At 39.5% G+C, this 20844-nt stretch overlaps 1 protein-coding gene across 1 annotated transcript; it reads right to left on the bottom strand.

Moving 5' to 3' along the window:
• Positions 1-5363: 5363 nt before the first annotated feature.
• On the bottom strand, positions 5364-19694 carry synprb (synaptoporin b). The gene is made up of 5 exons (XM_088337156.1): positions 19569-19694; positions 18966-19090; positions 11456-11654; positions 11181-11372; positions 5364-9025 (listed from the first exon to the last, which is right to left on the bottom strand). Exons 1-5 carry the CDS (start codon positions 19590-19592, stop codon positions 8687-8689), a joined length of 879 nt encoding a protein of 292 aa, XP_088193282.1. The 5' UTR covers positions 19593-19694; the 3' UTR covers positions 5364-8686.
• Between the last annotated feature and the right edge of the window lie 1150 nt (positions 19695-20844).

Below are 20844 nucleotides of genomic sequence, written 5' to 3'. Positions count from 1 at the left end.
GTGATCTAGTGTATTGGGTTTGTAAGGCTCGTGATGTTGTTTCCACATGTTCCTCACTGTAGTTTCGGAACGGGTGGCAATGGGACCACTCGTTTTGTGAATTTGATGTGCAGGATCACTCATCAATATATTCTCAATATACTTTTATCTTTCATAAATCTGAATCTATTTCTATTTGTAGTTGGTACGGGGCTTCTGACTCTCTCATAGATCGCCAACATTTTGCATCCAGCCTTTGAAGGTTATTGGCGTCTTTGGAAACCAAGATGCCATGAATATAACTATATAATAATTGAGACCCTTTTCTACTCACTTGTCAGATAAGCATAATAAAAACGTAATGATACGGCTATGCTATCAGGAATAGCAACTAAAGAGTTGCTCGGTGTTGTTTTGGCTGCTTTATTTGCTCCGTGTGTGATACATGGATACTGTTACTATGGTGGGCGTGGCTTAGTGCTCCCTGATGGCTCTACTAATTGGCAAACACAATCTACACTGGAGTGCTAGTTGCTGAAAATAGGCGCCTATTTGGATATTGCATTAAAAACAGACATTCATTTTCGTCAGTCTTGTTTTATTATAATAACGACTCAATTACCACATTAGCAATGTATGGTGTGTATTTCTGACATGCAAAATGGCCCGGCATTGCAGGTCTAATAGAAGATTGGATTTGGCTGCTTGGGATGGTCGGTGGTTGAGTGCTGCAATACTCAATTTGGCCATCGAGGGTGTTAGAGACCTCACGAAAGCAAACTACACGAAGGTTGATGTTTATTGATTTTTTGGATATTCATTGGGAATGACACAAAACTTAGGTAAAGAGACTCAAGGAGGCCTAAAGTATTACCGTGTATCTTTTCACGAACATCAGTTCCGCCGTTTTGGAGCCTATAAGTCACACATGCACGCACACACTTTGAGTTTTATAAAGTAGCTTAGATTTAGATTAGTTTCACGTAATCTTCACTGAAAAAAACAGTGCTTTTAATTAAAAATGAAGGACATTTCTAAGCGAATCCAAACTTTTGAACGGTAGTGTACGACAGTAAGTGTACCTAATATCATTTTTACAAAACAAAACTTTCATTTGTTGTCTACTGGCTAAATTGAATTCAACACTGCTTCAACCAAAGCAACACAGAACCCTATAACCCTTTAGCTCAACAGGGATTCACTTTACTACACAAAATGCAATGCTACATGATCCACACCGTGACGCAACCCTTTATTTCCTCCACACATACTGATCGTAATTATCAAGCTGGAAGCCCCTGAACTGCAATTTAGTCGTGCGCAGAGGCGGCCCTGGACACCTGCAAGCCATTAGGATTTGTGTAAGGGGCAGCGCCTGCAGAGAGGGGCATCACTTCCCTCCGCTATTTAATTACTTGGACCAGATAGAGGACTGCAGCAAACCACGATCTTAATAACAAAGCATGTGTAATTCCAGGCTGATGTTCAAAGGGAACATCAGCTTAGGATGGACTCCACTTATTGGCTATGCAACTGGGAAATTTCTTAGGCTGCGCTGAAATGTCACATTTCTGTCATTTACAGAGAATACGATCATGAGTTTAGTCATCGAACTGCTAATATGGTGATGTAACTGGTTCAGGAACACACACACGTACCACAAAACAGTATCAGGCGTTAGAATGATTAGGTGCTTCACACACAGTCATTAAAGGTACCTGTGCTTTAAAGCCCGAGTATTACAGGCAAAATGAAACCCATCATAGCTTACTTTTGGTTTGCAGTAATGACAGTAAAATTCAGTCAGGGGAGGAAGGAGAGTCTGCACATATAAAACTAAATACATACTAAATGATTATATTTATTCAGTATTACTGTCATGAACCAGAACAGGATCAGGACCCAAATGAAAAAGGAAATGGGGAGTCATGCACGTCTAGCGTGGAATGACTGTCAAGAACCAGAACGGACTCTCGGATCCAATAGCGTTAGTTTCAAAAGTGCTTTTATTTGAAAGAGTTGTTGGAGCTGGCTTGGGACGTCAGCGCTTGTCGGTCGTCAGCCTCCTCAGGCGGAATGGCAGCTCCGTGACGGGTGTATGGACGGTACAGCTGAGCAGGTAAGTCAATGGCCGGGGCGGGAGAGTAGGTCGCAAAAAGTGGAACGGAAACAGGTCAAAAACGGAAGGCAGGCATGTATCAGGCAAGAGGAGTCGTGGGTACCTTGTAGTCTGGAGAAACATTCAGGGATACAAAGAGTATACCCGGACGTCCATCTCTGGACGCAGACCGCTTAAGTGGAGAACGTCAGGCAATCAGGAAGTGCGCTCCAGCGCGCCAAACGATTGCCCCAGGTGACTTCACTTAGGCAGTCACGACACATAGTTTGAATCATAAAATTTGCATGGAAGCATTCTGACTCTGTAACCAAAAGGGAACATGTGATAACAAATGGCACTAGCATGAAAGCTACATACAGTAAGCTACAATGACAAGAAATTGTACGCTGATCCACCTGAGTGCTGTATTTTTGTTGTCCACAGTTGAATGGTTGACTGGAAGAGCTCATACCCTTGTTTGCAATTTAGTTTGCAAAAGATACTTCTGTTTTAAATTTTTTCAGCACAGTTGGAGCATTTTGCAAACACAATCTTTCATTTTGTTCACCGTTGCTGCTATTTTGGCCTCTGCGTTAAATATTTTGAAAATTTTAAGTTTGTGTTGACATTTATGCAATTAAAACAACAACAAATGCAGTTATTTTTCATTTCACTACAAAATATTGGATCGCCTTTTTAGAATCGCTGAATTTTAACGTTATATTATGAATACCCTATACTTTTCGTGGACAATATCTCTGTATTATTTGTGATTGCAACATCCTTTGCTGTCTGGTAATCCTGGAAGGGGGATGCCACATGTGCGGTCCCTTCTCAAGGTTTCTTCATTTTCCTCATGTTGAGGTTTTTGAGTTTTTCCTTGTCTCATGTTGGTTCCAGATCAGGGGATGGTGTAATAATAGTCTGAAAGAATAGTCTGTGTAATAACCTGTGAAGCCATTTGAGACTCTTTGTGATTAAGGGCTATACAAATAAAAATTACTTTACTTGACTTGAATATCATTGATACAATTAGTATGTAAAGTATCACTCCGTGACCCTGCTGAGGATGAGCGGTGCAGATAATGGGTGGATGGATGTATAACTGTATTGATGCAGAGTGAGGCGCGCAATTCTCTTGCCTCAAGGCAGATGGCGATAGGAAGACCAAAGATTCCTATTTGGAATTAGCAAGGTAAAAGGAACCCAAGCCCTCCAGTAATTATTATCTCGTGTCATGGACTTTTATTTCTATAAACAGGGATTACCTATCTATTGATGCTTTAATTTCAAAGGAGTATAGCTTAGACTTTATTTACAAGTTAAGGTGAGACAGTGAAATGTTATTTTCATGCTGCAGTTTATACTGTACATTGCTTTCTTGCTCTGCCAAATAAAATGACAAACAAGGGGCGGGTTAATGTATTTGGAAATCAAACAATGCCCCACCAGACACAATCCTCCCTAAAACTCTATAGTCAATGATATTAACAATGTTGTCTATATGCAAAGTCCATGAAGCCGGGCTGTGCAAACAGCAGGCTATTTTCTGTTTATTTTATGGATCTTCAGTAAGCGTCTTAGAAGCACATTTTAATTGTGCAGGCAAAGATAACTGAAAAGTCATTAGGGAGAGTTTCAAGTATGACTAGCTATTAAATTGGTTGTCTAAAATGGGATGAAACAGCCACCTGGAGGGATTATCCCATTGCCCTTTGCAGTCAACATAATCCAAGTACGCTGCATGGCGCGGACTTTAATGTTCTCCACAAGAAACTTCAGTCATTTAGTATTCTCTTTTTTGCCTTCTACCCGCTGTTTAATGGCATTTGATTACCCATGACACTTTGTTTTTTTTTTATATGGAAAATGTGTACATTCCATGTAATGCAAGGATTTCAATCTCAGTTTGATTCTGGGAGTGGATCCAGACTTTCGGTTCTTTAGGCAGGCCAGATCAGTAAAATAATGTCATTTCCAAACGTTAAGCTTTGATTTAAATATTATGCTTGATCATTCAGCCTGAATGGGTAAAAAAATGTTCATGTTCGAAATTGGTTTGTTTTAACAATTCTGTGAATGCAGTTTTACACAATGAACCAACTCAGCACGCTGTACAAATTCAACACAGAGAGGATTTGGTGTGCGGCAGCGAGACTTTTGACTAGGACAAAAAGGTTTGAGAATATACTCCTATATTAGCTAACTTGCACTGGCTCCCAGCCCGTCTAAGATGTGACTTTAAGGTTCTCTTACTAACATGCAAATGTTTGCATGGACTTGCGCCCTCTTATCTCTCAGATTTGTTTTCCCCCTATATTACTGCACGGAGCCTCTGCTCGAAAAATGCCCCTCTACTTGTGACTCCAAGAGCCAAGAAGACGTCTGCAGGCTCAAGAGCGTTCTTCATCCGGGCCCTGGTACTGTGAAGTGCCTCCTGATATAAGATCTGCAACCTCGGGGGAGGTTTTTAGATCTAGACTTAAGACACACTTCTAATCAATAGCTTATGATTGGTGCCCACCTCAATTTTTTCTTTTCATGTCTTTCTCCGACTGCCTGGGTGGTGGTGATACGAGGGAGAAAGGCGATTCGAGATAAGTCAGTGGACGAGCGTCTGGACCCGAAGCATGTCAACGCCTGCATTGTCCAGCTGGCAGATGGGAAGCTGCGTCGCTGCAGTCATGCACTTTCTGGACTAATTTCAACATATTACCTATTGTTTTCTTTTATTGATGTTCACAGTTTTTTGTACTGTTAGCCAATGCTAAATTTTTTCACCTTGGTCATCCTGGAAGGGAGATTACCACTTAAGAGGCCCCTTCTCAAGGTTTCTTTTTTCCACGCTGAGGTTTTGAGTTTTTCCTTGCCCTCATGTTGGTTTAAGATCAGGCGATGATGTAATTGTAATGCTGTGCAGTCCTTTGAGACATCTTGTGATTAAAGGCTGTACAAATAAATGTGACTTGACTTGATTTTAAAAATCCATGACTTTTGATAGAAATGACCTAAAGTCTCGCTTCTTCTTTTTGACATACTCAGAAACTTAAGACAGGCCGGATTAAATCATCCAAGCGGTCGGATCCGGCCTGTGGGCTGTATGTTTTACAAGTCTAATGTAATGTTATTTAATGCGATAATAAGATAACCCAGGAGAGATGACTAGATGGATGGATAAATCAGGATTAGAATTTTGGAGTTCAAACAAAAAACAAGACATATAATTACACTGAATACTTTTTTTATTTTGAAGTGCACCAAAAAAAGAACATTCTTTACAATCTGGAAAAAATCCACCAAATCGAATTGCAATAAAAAAAAACTCAAAAAACACAAACACAATTTTCTATCCATATGATTAAATACCAAATGAGTGAAGATATAATAAAATCATTAAAAATGTTGCCTGTTTCATTCTGCTTATTATTAAGCAGCAATTAACTACCTGAGACAAACCGAAGAGTTACATCAAGGTATATGTATATTGGAGATGTTTGGATTTAAAAGTAGTGGGTGCCAAGTGCTTGCATTTATGAGTTTTGGAGTATTCATGTGTTGAACTGAAAAGTCAGGTTGGATCTACGTAATTTATTGACCCTATGATAAGTACCTTATATAGTACCGTAAATTCTGGACTACATGCTGCTAATCTTTTCCACAATGCATGCGCTCTAAATACAAAACAACACAGTCACGTCAGGAAACATTTGTGGCACCCATTTAAAGGAAAAATTAGTCGATGTTTTGGCCAACATCATTCATATAATACAGAACAGGAGAAAACCAGGAGGTTAAAGAGTACCGTACTTTATTGAATATTTACGCTATACTCACGACATCTCAACTTTTTAACCTACTAATCTATACAGCTGAATTGAACAGCAGTGGAAATTATCCATCAAAACCGCTACACTTCGCTTTGCGTGTCATTGGAATCATTGTCAGGTTGAGTTTCCTTTAATCCTCAAGGAACAAATACAAGCAAATGTAATTTAGTCAACCACCAATGACAATAACACAACAAGACATGTCTGTGTTGCAATTTGACACTATTTCCCATAATATGGTTGCTGTCTAGAAATATAAGATTTACGTTTTATGCAACGCAGGTCTCATTTTTTTTCATTTCGCGCAGAAGTAAACATGTGCTCGTCCTTGTAATATGCATCTTGAATGGTCACATGATCCGAAAACATGTGACGTAAACAGAGCAGAATTGAAATTGGACAAAGCTGAAAATGGTGTCAGGTTTACGGGAGCAGGGCACCATTGGCATTCTGGTGTTCTATCCGGTGCGGTTTGTACAAAGCCAAAATTGAATTTCGTTCTTAAATTTGACCAAGCGCCTTTTAATCAAGTGTGCTCTGTAGTCCAGAATTTAAGGTAATATGAGTCCAAAGATAATATTTGTTACCAGGTATACATAAATTTTGGTCTACTTAAATAGTTACTCAACAACAATTGAAATACTAGAAGTTGCAACTAAATGACCCAAAGCACAACCAAATACATAGATCTTTATATGGGTATGAAGTTAATATTTAACCCTCGTCTTGTTTTAGTTTTCAGGTAACATGCCTTATGTTAACAAGTCGGTGGAAACCGTAGTCTTAAATCAGCTGTAAAATACACAAAAACAATACTATATAATTTTTTTCTCATCTCTTGGTCACATATGTAGTTTTCCTTATCCATGAAAATATTGTTTTTCTGTTTTTATTGTGGGTCTCTGGGCCTTTTTCTCTGCCAGTATATCTGTTAATTTTAATTAAAAAAAAGAAAAATTAACTCAGAAGAAAATATATGAATAAATGCTTTTACTTAGGGGTATTACAACATATCTGCGAAATATATTATTTTTTTTGAGTATTATTAGTAACATCTATGGGGTTAGGGTCGGTTTCGAACCGAAGATATTTACTTTGAGAACAAGGCTAAAAAAAATGTCTGCAATAGAACTTACAGACGCGAACCCTATTTACGATCATTCGAATACATACGGTCATTTTTTTCGGGAGGTCGAAAAATATCCGGGCATTACTGAAAGTTAGACTTTGTATTGTGCACCTTTTTCCGAGTACAGGACAAGTACTGTAGTGCTTCTTTCCACCGCTACCTTTCGTGTGGCGCTGTGAGAAGTCATGCAGCATCCACCCCGAAGAAGTCCGCTTCCTCTTCCTAGTTTGTGTGTAAACATTATATACTGTATCTCCAGCGCACTAAGCACTTTGACGTTTTTATTGTTTAATATCTCGTGCATCCATTCAATATGGTTGATCTGAAGTGTAAGGAAGAGGCGAGCAGTTTCATTTGAAAGGAAAGTGGAATAAGGAAGCTTGATGTGGTTGAGAAAATGGTGGGATCGCTTTTTTTTGGCCACTTTTTACTATGGAGGTGGAAGGCGTCTAACTCTTGAAGCGCATCTTCCAAAAGTAAGCTAAACTGCACTTTATTTATTATATAGCATATTATTTTATTAACACTTTCAGTACAAACAAATACAGGTTACTTATACAAGCCTTAAACATAGTTATATAAAACTTAAACAAAAAAATATAGCACTTAAGCAAACAAATTCAACTTACGAACGATCATCCATAAGTAGAGGAGCTTCTGTATTGATAAAAATATAAAATGGAAAGAAAAACAAGAGAAAACAAAAATTATCAAATTGAAAGACCAAACCAACAACAGCCAAGAAGGTCCACTTGTTCCAATAAATAATGAAATTAGAGTAAAAGTCACTTGCACACGTATGCAAATATGTGTTTAGATGCATGTGTGGCAAATATAGGGACAATTTAGTGCATTCTTTGCAGATAAATTACTTGCAGTTGTTGCACAAAGTGTTCGGTACACTTATGATGGCAGTAATGGTCATAGCGAGTGTTTTATAATCGTGTTTTTAGAGCTGGGTGGAAACCGACCCTAACGATTAAAACACAACAATTTAGATTAACGCATTTCATATTGTATTGATTGTTTTTTACTTCATGTTGTAGAAATAGCAATTCCAGTCAAGAAGCTTTGCTGCAATGAACTAAAGTATATGTTTTTTTGAAAGCATTTACAATCCAAAACAGGTCGGCAGCGACACGAACACAAAAGGAAGGTTGAATAAATATATGCTAATTAAGGATTTAAACACTTTAGATGCATGATGCACACAAATTTACTTTCGTACGATTGGTAGAAATATCCAAGACAATACAGTATGGCAATACTTGTTATTAGTGGTAGGATCTTAAGCCGAAGCCCGACCCGAAATTCGGGTCTATCATTTTGTGGCTTTCTCTCTGGTTGACTTTTTGTTATTTTATTTATCCACCCGTCATTGCTCTTTATTTATTTTAGTTTTTGTCTCGCTCAATGCTCAGTCGCTGCTCGGGACTGGGTAATAAAAGAAAAAAAATAATGGGTGGATTTTTTTTTTCTTCTAAGTCAGCGAGAGAGAAGCTCGGCCCGACCCCCACAAATAAAAAATGAAAACTCGGATTCTCTTCGGGCTCGGTCCCTCAAATCAAGTTAATTGGTCAGGGTCAGGCTGTAATACCCGCGGTCAGGGATTTTTTTAGCCCTGATCTTACCTTTACTTCTCTTTGATATAAATCAACGGGCTTCCCCTTTACTTTCATAAATTACAGGCTGGCCAAGATAGGTTTGAGGGAGGCCCTGGCTGACTTGCGACTGGTTGAAGCTACCTTGCCGGTATATCTGTATTCCTACATCCGCTTTTGTGGCGTAGAAGTTGCTGTGTTTGAACGGCTGAGGACTGAAGCTTTCTTCTTGAAGGTCAAAGCTGCTCTCGCTGTAGAGTCGCTGGCGCATTTCTCGTTTTCCTGAGCTGCTCCTGGTCGGGTACCTCTGCCCCATCTTGTACCAACCCGTCTCTTTAAAGACGAACCAAATGTTTCCGGCCCAAAGGAGGAAGTTGACAAAACCGAAAACCTGGTGGAAGTAAATGAAACATGTATATTAGTGTCATGCGGATGCTCAAAAAAAATCAATCAAGAAAGAACAGAAAGGGGATGATGTGCTTGGATTAGAATATACGGTAAATTCCGGACTAAAAGCAGCTACTTTTTTGATACATTTCAAACACTGCGGCTTTAATTACGGTGCAGCTTATACTCTTTTTATTGTAGAGGCACTGAGAAAATCAGCAAGCTGCTCTTTTCCACAATGCATGCGCCCTAAATACTAAACACTGCGGGTAACGTCTGTCCATGTAGCACTTAACTAGAGCAGGACTTCATTCAATATTTACAATATAGTCCCAATATTTTAATTGTTTTCCATCTACAAATCAAGTCCTCAATTTATACATAGCAATTAGACACCGGTGGAAGTTATCTATAAATATGGTACACTTCTCTTTCCACTACTCGACTCGTTCCATATTATCAGCGGGTCAGGTTGGTGAAGTTTCCTTTAATCCTTGGGGAACGATAACAAGTGAATGCAATTTTGTCATCAACGCGACAACCACCAATGACAACAACATAAAAGCTCTGTTGAAATCTGGCCCTATTCTCCACAGTAGGGTTGCCCTGGAGCTGTCGTCTAGAAATATGGGGCTTACATTTTACGCGAAACAGCCCTCATTCGCGTTTTTTCCGGCGCAGTGGTTAATGTAAACTAGTTTTTGATCGACGTCTTTGATGGTCACATGATTCGACGCATGTTTTCCGTTGATATGAATCATTAGTACAAAACCTGTTGTTCACAGATAAGGGTCAGAGATGAATACTCATCTATCAAATCCATTTGGCAGGACTAATTTCTTTTATTGTAAAATCAAACTAAACTTCTACCAACCTACCTATCCATTCAAATTTCTATTAATACGTTTCATGAGCCTCAATATTTGTCTGCCATCTTGCTGCTGCAGTTACCCGCATAAACCAAATACCTAGTAAAAAAAGAGATTAAAAACTGTTCTGTTTGGTCACTGTCCATCTTTGTAGTTTGTGATATTCCTTGGGCTTTGTAGCACTTGTTTTCAGTTGCACTACACCGCCGGGCAGGACCCTAAGAGCCTTAAGGGCAAATTATTTGTATATTTTTGCATACCATATATTTCAGGACAAATTTAAGCAAAACCAATAAACCCGCTCTCTAGACAAAATTTAAATTTTCAGCACATGTTATTTCGCTTTTTGATGTTAAATGATTTGATAATATTAATGAAATAAGAATAATGCCAGAGCCAGTGTCCCATTCAACAAATATACCAGTTTTAACTATCGAGGCTCATCTTGAAGTTCATTTTTTTTCATTGATAGAAACAACGTGCAGGCAGGCAGAATTATTTTGTAAAAATGTCACAAAATACTGCAAACGAGGATACTACCTTTGGTGCAGACGGTGTTGGGCAGAGAGAAGTGAGTATGTGTGATGTGTGCATCGCTCCGCCCACCCTCACTGCTCACCAAATTAAATTACTTTGTTTGCTTGGCTGGCGGTTCTGGCTGTTAACAGTTTTTCTGGGGATAGCTGGGATGGGCTCCAGCACCCCCGCGAACCTACTGAGGAAAAGCGGTGCATATAATGGATGGATGGATGGATTCCTTATTGAAGTACAGCCAGAACTGGGTATGTTAGTGTGACAGCTTGACCATTTATTGATAGCACTACAACAGCTAGGTGCGCACTAAACTTGACTAAGGTAAATTCGATCTGGAATGCTCTCTATGGGAGTTGCAAGATAATGATTTTATCTCCAAGGCGTATGAACTCATTAAAAGAGCCATATATGGCTCGCCAGCCATAGGTTCCTGACCCATGCACTACAAATGCAACGGCAGCTACTGGTCTAATATTACAACAGCGTCACTTTATATTTAAACCTAATGTGCTTTTTACTCATCCAGTTGAAACTAAAATAATAAAGATACAAATTCCTTCAATACAACGTCATAAAAATGAACTGTAATTTTAAAAAAAAGGAAAACGGGAGTACAAATGCATTGAGATTATTGAATCTTTTCCTTGTTTTTTTTATTTATTTTACGGACCAGCTGTTCTTTTTATTCCTCCCTCACATGGTTTCTTAGACATAACACATAAGTCTAATATAGTAGATGACATTTTCTTTACCCACCACAGAGGCATTGAGTCGAGACCAATGAGGCTCCTGAGCTGCTATGCATTTGTTCTCTTGAGCAGTGCAGGCAGGTATGAGGAGAAGAACCTTTGTAGGTTTTGCAGCCATTTTAATATCAGAGAGGGATTTGGCCCAGCAACAGCTACTGACCAGCCATAGGACGGAAAAGAGGAATGTCACTACAAAGTCCTATATGGAGAAGGAAAAGGACAAAACAAACGATATAATAAAACTGTGTGTCATCTTGTCACAGGAAAAGTTAAGTCACTGACCACAAGTGGGCCTCTGTTGTTTTTCAAGTATTTGTTCTGGTAAAATACATAGACCACAGTTGCCAGTAGGGAGTAGAGGAAAGTGATCACGCCCACGGTGACAAAAAACTGAGCAGCCGTGGAAAAGTCTCCTTCCAGGAAAATAATTTCCTCTCTCTTAGTTTCACATAGCGGAGCCTTGAAATGCACCTGTAGTAATCTGCAAGAAAAATGAGATCTGATCAGTGGTGGGCCATGAGGAGCCTGCAAGACCTTCTTTGATGGCCTAATTATCTGAATCCTGTAATACTAGTTATATTTTGTACATCAGAAAAAACAAACAAGTGCAATGCCCAACAATCCTAAGGTATCACCATTAACCAGAGAGAGCTAGAGCCTGTCAGCAGATGTAAATATCTTGATGCTGTCAAATCAGAAGAAGGGTCAGAACCAGAACTCATGGCAGACTTAAAATCATCTGGAGGGCCGAGAGCATAGCAGTGAAATCAAAGATTAGACTCATGCAAGTGCTGGTTACTTCCATCTTTCTATACTGCAAAAACTTGAGCTCCCCACTGCAAAACTGGAAAATAAATCAAGGCCATGGAGATGGGATATTACACTTCTAGGCATCAGCTACTTAGCCCATGTGAAAAACGAAACTGTGCGCAACACCATCAGAGGGCACATTGGACCCTACGAAGAACTGTTGTCAACTGTGTGCAGACGAAAACTTCAGTGGTATAGTCCCTTCACAAAATCATTAGGACTGGCCAAGAAAATTCTCCACGGCACAGTCCAAGGGGGCCGGAGGAGAAGAAGACTGAAAAAGAACTGTGCCATGGACTGATGCCAATTTTACCCCAACCCAAAATCATGTCAGAGACTGTCAACAGTGGAGAAAGCTGTGCAGCTAGATAGATAGATAGATATATACTTTATTCATCCCCGAAGGGAAATTCACATTTCCAGCAGCATCCCTGAGCTGAGAACAATACAATAATAAAGCAAAAAGAATACAATATACAAATACCCAGTGTGACGTGCAAATGCCCACTGTAGCGTGTTATATAGAATAACTAAATAGTGCTACACAGAATACATATTGCAAGAAGATTCGGTAATATGCAATGTAGGTGGTGTGGTTTACTGTGGGCTTTTACTCTGCCGGGTAGAGTTAAAGAGCCTCATGGCATGAGGAAGAAAAGATCTCTTCAGTCTGTCCGTAGTACAAGACAGTGACAGCAGTCTGTCGCTGAAACTGCTCTTCTGTCTGGAGATAATGCTGTGTAGTGGATGCGATGGATTGTCCATGATTGACCGCAGCTTTTCCAGTGCCCGTCTCTCAGCTACTGTTGTTAGGCTGTCCAGCTCTTTGCCCACAACAGAGCTCGCTTTCCTAGCCAGTTTATTGAGACGAGAGGCATCCTTCTTCTTGACGCTGCCTCCCCAACACGCTGTAGCATAGAAGAGGGCGCTTGCCACAACTGTCTCATAGAATATTTTCAGGAGCTTTTTGCAGATTTTGAAGGAGGCCACCCTTCTGAGGAAGTAAAGTCGGCTTTGCCCTTTCCTACATAGAGCTTCTGTGTTGGCAGTCCAGTCCAGTTTGTTGTCCAGCTGCACACCCAGGCATTTGTAGGTCTGGACAAATTTTACATATTCTCCTTTGATGGGTACAGGAACCAGGTGAGTTCTGGTTCTCCTGAAGTCCACCACCATCTCCCTGGTCTGTGTGGTGTTCAGGTGCAGGTGGTTTGCGTCGCTCCATCGGACAAAGTCCTGAATCAATTTCCTGTACTCCTCCTCCTGCCCATTTCTGATACATCCCACGATCGCAGTGTCGTCGGCAAACTTTTGCACATGGCAGGACTCAAAGTTGTACTTAAAGTCCGATGTATATAGAGTGAATAGGAACGGAGAGAGCACGGTCCCCTGCGGAGATCCTGTGCTGCTAACCACAGTGTCCGATGTACAGCCCCCCTGTTTCACATACTGGGGTCTGCCTGTCAGGTAGTCAGTAATCCATTCTACAAGGTGTGAGCTAACTCCCATCTCTGTCAGTTTCCTACTCAGTAGCAGAGGCTGTATGGTATTGAAGGCACTGGAGAAGTCCAAAAATGTAATCCTCACAGCCCCCTTAGAATAGAATAGAATAGAATATACCTTTATTGTCATTGTTACAAAATGGGTTAACATATTGTGACATTGAAATTGGGCATGACACTCCAGTTTTATACATTCACAGTGAGGTATGAGCCAAGAAGATAAAGGAACAGAGAAGATAAGGTTATAAAACAAGGGGGATAAGGCTATAGTTATAATTTACATGGTATTTACACAAGAAATGTCGGCATGTGGAATGTTACATACAGTGTTGTCGTGATACCGTTGGTATCGTAAGGGTTGTGCAATATTGCATTTGGTGCAAAGTCATCATAGTGCAAAAAAATAGTCAGCATATGCATTGGTGCAAACATAGACATCATAGTGCAGAAAAAAGGAAATGGTCAGACATTGTGCAAGGTGAGCAGTAAACGTAGTGCAGTCGACATGTGCAAGAACATAGACATAAGTACCATTATATTCGTTATATATATATATTCGTTAGCCCTATCCAGGTGAGAGAGGGATCGGTGTAACATGTATACTATAGCATCCTCCACTCCCACCTTCTCCTGGTAAGCAAATTGCAGTGGGTCGATGGCGTGACGGACCTGTAGCCTCAGGTGGAGCAGCAGCAACCGCTCCATGGTTTTCATCACATGTGATGTCAGGGCGACCGGCCTGAAGTCGATGATTTCCTCAGGTCTTGATTTCTTTGGGACTGGGATGATGCAGGATGTTTTCCACAGCTGAGGGACCCTCCCCTGTTCAAGGCTCAGGTTGAAGATGTGCTGTAGAGGGTCTCCCAGCTCAGACGCACAGGCTTTCAGCAGTCGGGGGGGATACTCCATCTGGACCAGCTGCCTTGCTGGTTCGCAGCCTTCTCAGCTCTCCACACACCTGGGCTGCAGTTATTTTTATTAGGGGGATGTCTTCCATGCTAGTGTCCAGAGGGGGAGGGGGAAGGACAGCTGCAGTACTCACGGGTGAGGATGAGGCGGAGTGGTCAAACCTGTTAAAAAAGTTGTTCAACTGCTTGACTCGCCCCACATCTACATCCACAGCCACACCCTGCTTGGGGCTGCAGCCATTAATTGTTTTCATCCCTTCCCACACCTCCTTCATGTTGTTGTTCTGCAGCTTTTTCTCCAACATCCTCCTGTACTGCTCCTTCCCTTTCCGGAGCTGGACTTTGAGCTCCTTCTGTACTCGTTTTAGCTCCTGCTGATCACCATTTTTAAAGGCCCTCTTCTTCAGAGTTGCATATCATTGGTGCCCCGCCAACCCATGCGGCTAAGGGATCCATGATCGGTGAACGTGAACATCAATACTTATTAGTTAATTCCAAATTGTCTATCAGTTTCTTTTACTTGTTTCTTGCTGGCTGCAGTGCTTCCAAATGTGTGCTTTCACATTAAAGCATTCAACCCATCACAAGTCAGCCAATAGTTGTTGCTTGGCACAGAAAACAAAAGATATATATATATATATATATATATATATATATATATATATATATATATATATATATATATATATATATATATATATATATATATATATAATATACAGGGTTGGGTAGGGTTACTTTAACTTGATTACTTTCAATTACTCCAATACTAAATGTGCTAATAAAAGACAAAATAAACTAAATATGAATAAAATTATGACTCACAACACGTGGTAAGCTTTCTCTCCTGGCTTTGATCTCTTTGATCTCCGGCAAAACTAACTTAAAATGCGACAGAAACAAAATGAAAATAAATCAAAACAGTTTGCCAACATCATTTTTGCCATTCCACATATTTTGTTACTCCGCAAGCCTGCACAAAATTTAGTAACCCTACCCAACCCTGTTAATATATCTATTTCTATAATATATCTATCTATTTATCTCTATAATATATCCATCTATCTATTTCTATTATATATATATATATATATATATATATATATATATATATATATATATATATATATCTGCGATTGGCTGGCAACCAGTTCAGGGTGTCCCCTGCCCACTGCCCGGAGATGGCTGGGATGGGCTCCAGCCCCCCCGCGACCCTAATGAGGATAAGCGGTACGGCTGATGAGATGAGATATATATATATATATATATATATATATATATATATATATATATATATATATATATATATATATATATATATATATATATATATATATATATATATGTATATATATATAGTGAGGGAGAGAGGGAGAGATATATATATATATACACACACACACAGTATATATAATGAGACGTCTGCTATGATTTAATTTTATTGACATAATTTGGAATCTGATGATGCAGAATTTTTGTGTTTAGAAGCAAAATGTTTTCGGGATTGATTAACTCATCACTTTATCGAATAGCCCTATGTTCCGGTCCGGAGCCTCTGCTCTGAAAATGCTGGTCTACTACGCAGGTTCGAGAGTGTTCTCCATCCGGGCCCCGGTGCTGTGGAATGCTCTTCCCCCTGAGATTCAATCTGCAACCTCAGTGAAACTGTTTAAATCCAGGCTTAAAACAAACTTCTGTACTACAGCATATGAATAACCTATATTTTATGTTGACAATGTCTGTTTATTATTTACCCTCATGTAGGTTTTAGATTAGGGGTTGATGTCATAATAGTCTGTGGTTTGCAATAATATGTGGTCTGTGCAGCCCTTTGAGACTCTTTGTGATTAAGGGCTATACAAATAAACATGACTTGACTTGACCTTAGTGTATTTTTCCAAGTCAGAATACTCTGTCTGGTCCCTGAAATGAAAACGCGTGAGACATTGGAATGTCTTTGGTAGCTAGTTGAACTGCTAATTAGATCACAAATGGACTGATCGTGAGACGTGTGCTGTCAGAGCAACAAAATAACAGTGTTTTTATCGCCCACTAATTCGCACAAATTAATCCTGCATGATGACCGGATCATGTTTTAAACTTTGTTTAAGTCAATGTTGGGATGTTGTTCATGTATTTTACGTCGGTGAATTCTGTGTCAGGAAAAAAATCCAATAGCCTTTACAGGAACAATTTCTCCAGATTGATCCATAATGGAAGCCTAAAAACAGTTATGTGCCCATCCAAGATAACAAATTCCACGTTTGTCCAAATGAGCTCATCTTATTTCTGATGTAGCGGCAGGAAGCCAATCCAATTTAAAGGGCCCCTTTGTCTGAGACGCTTCGCGGCATCGTTAGACGAAAATGCACTCGGAGCCTGATCAGTCAAGATTCTAACCTTAAGTGTTCCCTTTTGACCCAGCAGAATGTTTCCACTATTGATCCTGTCTAGCGGCGAGGACCCACAATACTTTGAGCTGTTTCCACAAACAGCGCTTCATCTCGTCACAGGATGAAAAGACAGTCTCTTTTAGTGTCCGTCATGTCAAAGGTACTTAAATCTAAGTTGAAAACAATTATCTTATTCATTCGCTTTGGATTTGTGAAGCCTACATTTAAGCCGACAATGGCCTCAGTTGCAAATACAATGATGCATTTCTTCAACTTATTAATAATGCAACAATTTCCCATTCACTATTTTTAATTGGCAACAAGTTGTCTGGAAACACAAATAGCTCGGCAAGCTATTTAAAGGGACATTGTCTATTAAAAAGGATTATGATTTGAAAAATAAGCAAAAATATATGAACTATTGTATAAAAGTGCAGTTTTTATTACTCGTAGGTTAAGACATTTATAATTTATTTTGCTTAACATGAGCCTCACCTAAAGGAGCTTACGTGATTGTCTGCCCTCTTTCTGGTAAGGGTGCCCAAAGACCCAAAAACCTTATGCTTGTGTGCTAGTCGGACAAGGCTGGGCAAGTAAATAAGTTAAATAGGGAGTTTTGTAGTTTGGATTCTTCTTTGTGCTTTGTAGCACATTTTTTCAATTGCACCACATAGTACAGTGACATCTAGAGGTCAAATTTTACAGTGTTCCGTTAAATGAAACGTAATAATGACATTGGCTATATTGCATACTGCATTATTTCAGACTTATACAAATACCACTCTTGAGTATTCAATATCATTAGTGCATATTTTTTGTTCTCTTCAGGAAAGGACATATTTTTAAAGAAATAAAGCTAAATCCCATTATAACATTTCCTTCATATTTCAGTCAGCAACGGGAATTCACCATTTCTTCAATTACAAGTTCTGGATTGTTAAAAAGACAAAATAAGCATATCAAGAGTAGCCATCCCTCAAAAAGGCTGGTTTTGCCACCTAGTGATCAAATGTAGATGGATGTAAATTTATATAGTGCTTTGGAAGTCAATAAAGAACTCCCAAAGCGTTTTACAATGTGCTTCAAACTTACCCATTCACACACACTCACACACACCAATAGCAGTGTCAGCCATTAAAAAGCAACTACCTGCTTATTGGGGGCATTAGGGATTCAGTGTCTTGCCCAAGGACACTTCGACATAACACAGAGGAGTCAGGAATCAAACCTGTGACCTCTTGATCCCAAGAGAAGCGACCTAAATCCGGCTTTTTCATCCTTGATTGACATGCTAGAAATTTGAATAACAATGTTATGGAGAATTTAAGTAGAACATTGTTAAGGGTCCTAGACTGAAACAAACCTAATTGTGTCCTTTATGTAGAACCGATACTGAAATATGTATAAATACATGTGTAAATAATTAAATACTTACAAGTATATATTTAACATATATATAAATGATAAATGGTGCCCTGCGATTGGCTGGCAACCAGTTCAGGGTGTCCCCTACTCACTGCCCGATGATTGCTAGGATGGGCTTCAGCACCCCCGCAACCCTACTGAGGATAAGCGGTACAGCTAATGATATGAGATGAGATAAATGATAAATGCAACAGAGAGACCGTATAAGAAATGCTATATGAAATTTGTATCTTGCCGACGCCATCTTCTGGATTCTTCTTTGCAGCCTCTTTCAAGCTCCTTATGTTGCGTGTGCAAGTACGTGAATTTCTCTGACATAAACTCTTATTTTTTTTCCTTTTTTTGGGGGGTTTGTGTTGGCGTTTGGACTGTATTTAAAACAGGCCATTTCTAAGTTTTACCATTTTCATGCTACACTAACAAAAGACTGCAATGACGAGCATAAAGTTACTCTGCAACCTCCCCTCTCTAAACTTTCTAGCTTCCTAATGTGTTGCGCGTCCCGAACAACGTTGCTAAGAGTAAGACACACACTCAGAGAAGTGTGGTGGAAAATAAAGCAATAGAACTCTTTGAACTCAGTCGGGCACTGTTAATTCATACTGAGTAGAGAAAGTATTCAACCGTCAACATTTTAAGGACACCAAGAATGATGCACTCCACCTTTATTGAAGAAAAGCTTCGATTGCTTGCATTTTTCTGTTTAAAAGCACATTTGTGTAAATATTTTCTGTGATCCAAATTTTGTGTTGTGTACCTGAAAGGATAGGCAAATTCAATGTTGATGCTCCTGTTGCTGTGCCTACTGCCCGCACAGTCCACTCTAACCCGGAGGTGGCCATAGTATCCGCCGCATGTTGCAAAAGCGCAAATGGCAAAAATCTGAGGAAGAAAACGTCATACAAGTCATATAAGTACATAAAACATTCAGTAAGAAGAGTGAAAATACTACCTGGGGACATTACTTGAGCGAGTGTGGCTTATTGCATAATGTATTCCTATCAATAAATCACAGAGCCTGATTATTTCAATTTCTAATTGGTTTGAAAACAAAAGCTGAATAATTTAAAGGTGGGAAGTGCAGCTCACTGTGCACTAGAGGGTGGCCGCAGCAGTGCAGGCTGTTTCATTTTTTTGCATCAAACGCTTCTGCAGCTGCGCCTTTACAATATCTAAAAGATTCAAAGCGCGCTCTAACATGCACTTGAAACTGAATGTGCAAAAAGAAACTGCACGAAAAAAATACATTATTCTCACACGTTTATTTCAATCATAAGGGCACAAAACCCAAATAATATACTATCCAAATAAAATAAAATCATTTGTTATGGGAAAGACAATCAAAACGGAAAACACTTACCGGGGCAAATATAACCATACACATTTAAAAATCCCAAAGAGGTCCCCCCGTGTCTGCAGCGTTGATCATATGGCTGGGATGTGGACCAAAAGAGGAGAGAATCCAGCAGAGGGGAGGGCTCACATGAGGTACACTAACTTCCCAAAGGAGGAGTCAGATATAGTTCCCGTGCATTCATTCAATAGACTGTAAATTAAACCATTGCCAGGATGGACTGAGTGAAACCTTCCTACAGGCAGCACTTTAACCATCCATCATAAATTAAATCACTATTATTTTACTGAAAAGCCGTTATTGTGTTCATAAACAGTCTAAATTATTGAATGAAATGCTTTAGGTGCACTACAGGAACTAAAATATGACATATATTGGAGCCATAAAGTCTAATGACCCCTTTTTTTCCACATGATAGCATTCTTCTGCATCCTCATGAAAAAAGACTGAGTGATATTTATTAGTTGAAGCCTATCAAAGAATATGTGCTTTACATTGGTAAGGACGAGAACGTTTTTCTGACCTCTTCTGGTTTGACTCTGCATTACACTTTTGCTTTGCCCAATGAAGCAACAGCATCATGGTCAAGTCATGTTAATTTGTATAGCCCTTAATCACGAAGAGTCTCAAAGGGCTACACAGACTATTCCAAACTACAGACTTTTAGTACACCATCCCCTGATCTAAAATCTACACGAGGGCAAGGAATAACTAAAAAAAAACCTCAGCATAAGGAAAATGAAGAAACCTTGAGAAGAGACCGCACATGAGGTAATCCCCCTTCCTGATATCAATAATTTATCATTAATTCATGGTTACCATTTCTTAAACTATTTTTTCAACCTGATATTTCTACTAGCATAACATTGTGTATACAGTAGGTAAACCTTCTTCGCTAACTTTTAGAAAGACACGATAAAATTCAAAATAATTTGTAAAAACAACACCCATGTGCGTGGACCCACAAATATTGAAGATTGGTAAAAAAAAACAGGTCATTTAACAGGATTTGCCCAGTGCATTTTAGAATCAACATTCAACTAATGGTTTCTATTTCGATTTTACACAATGGGCTCCAGTTCCCCCCCGACCCTACTGAGGATAAGCGGTGCAGATAATGGATGGATAGTACGCCTCCTTCCACCAGAGGGCACCAACCATGTTTGGAACTGGGTCAAGTGTGTCCTGTAACCACACACCTGTCCCAAATTATCCTGTCCCTTTTTAATGACATTTTGGTCAGCACATTTTTTGGGTCATTTTTATTTCAACTTTCCTTACT

The sequence above is a fragment of the Urocampus carinirostris genome, chromosome 6 (genome assembly GCF_059441175.1).
Source record: "Urocampus carinirostris isolate Australia breed hairy pipefish chromosome 6, RoL_Ucar_1.0, whole genome shotgun sequence".
Lineage (NCBI taxonomy): Eukaryota > Metazoa > Chordata > Actinopteri > Syngnathiformes > Syngnathidae > Urocampus > Urocampus carinirostris.
This window is presented reverse-complemented; position numbering and strand designations above follow the sequence as displayed.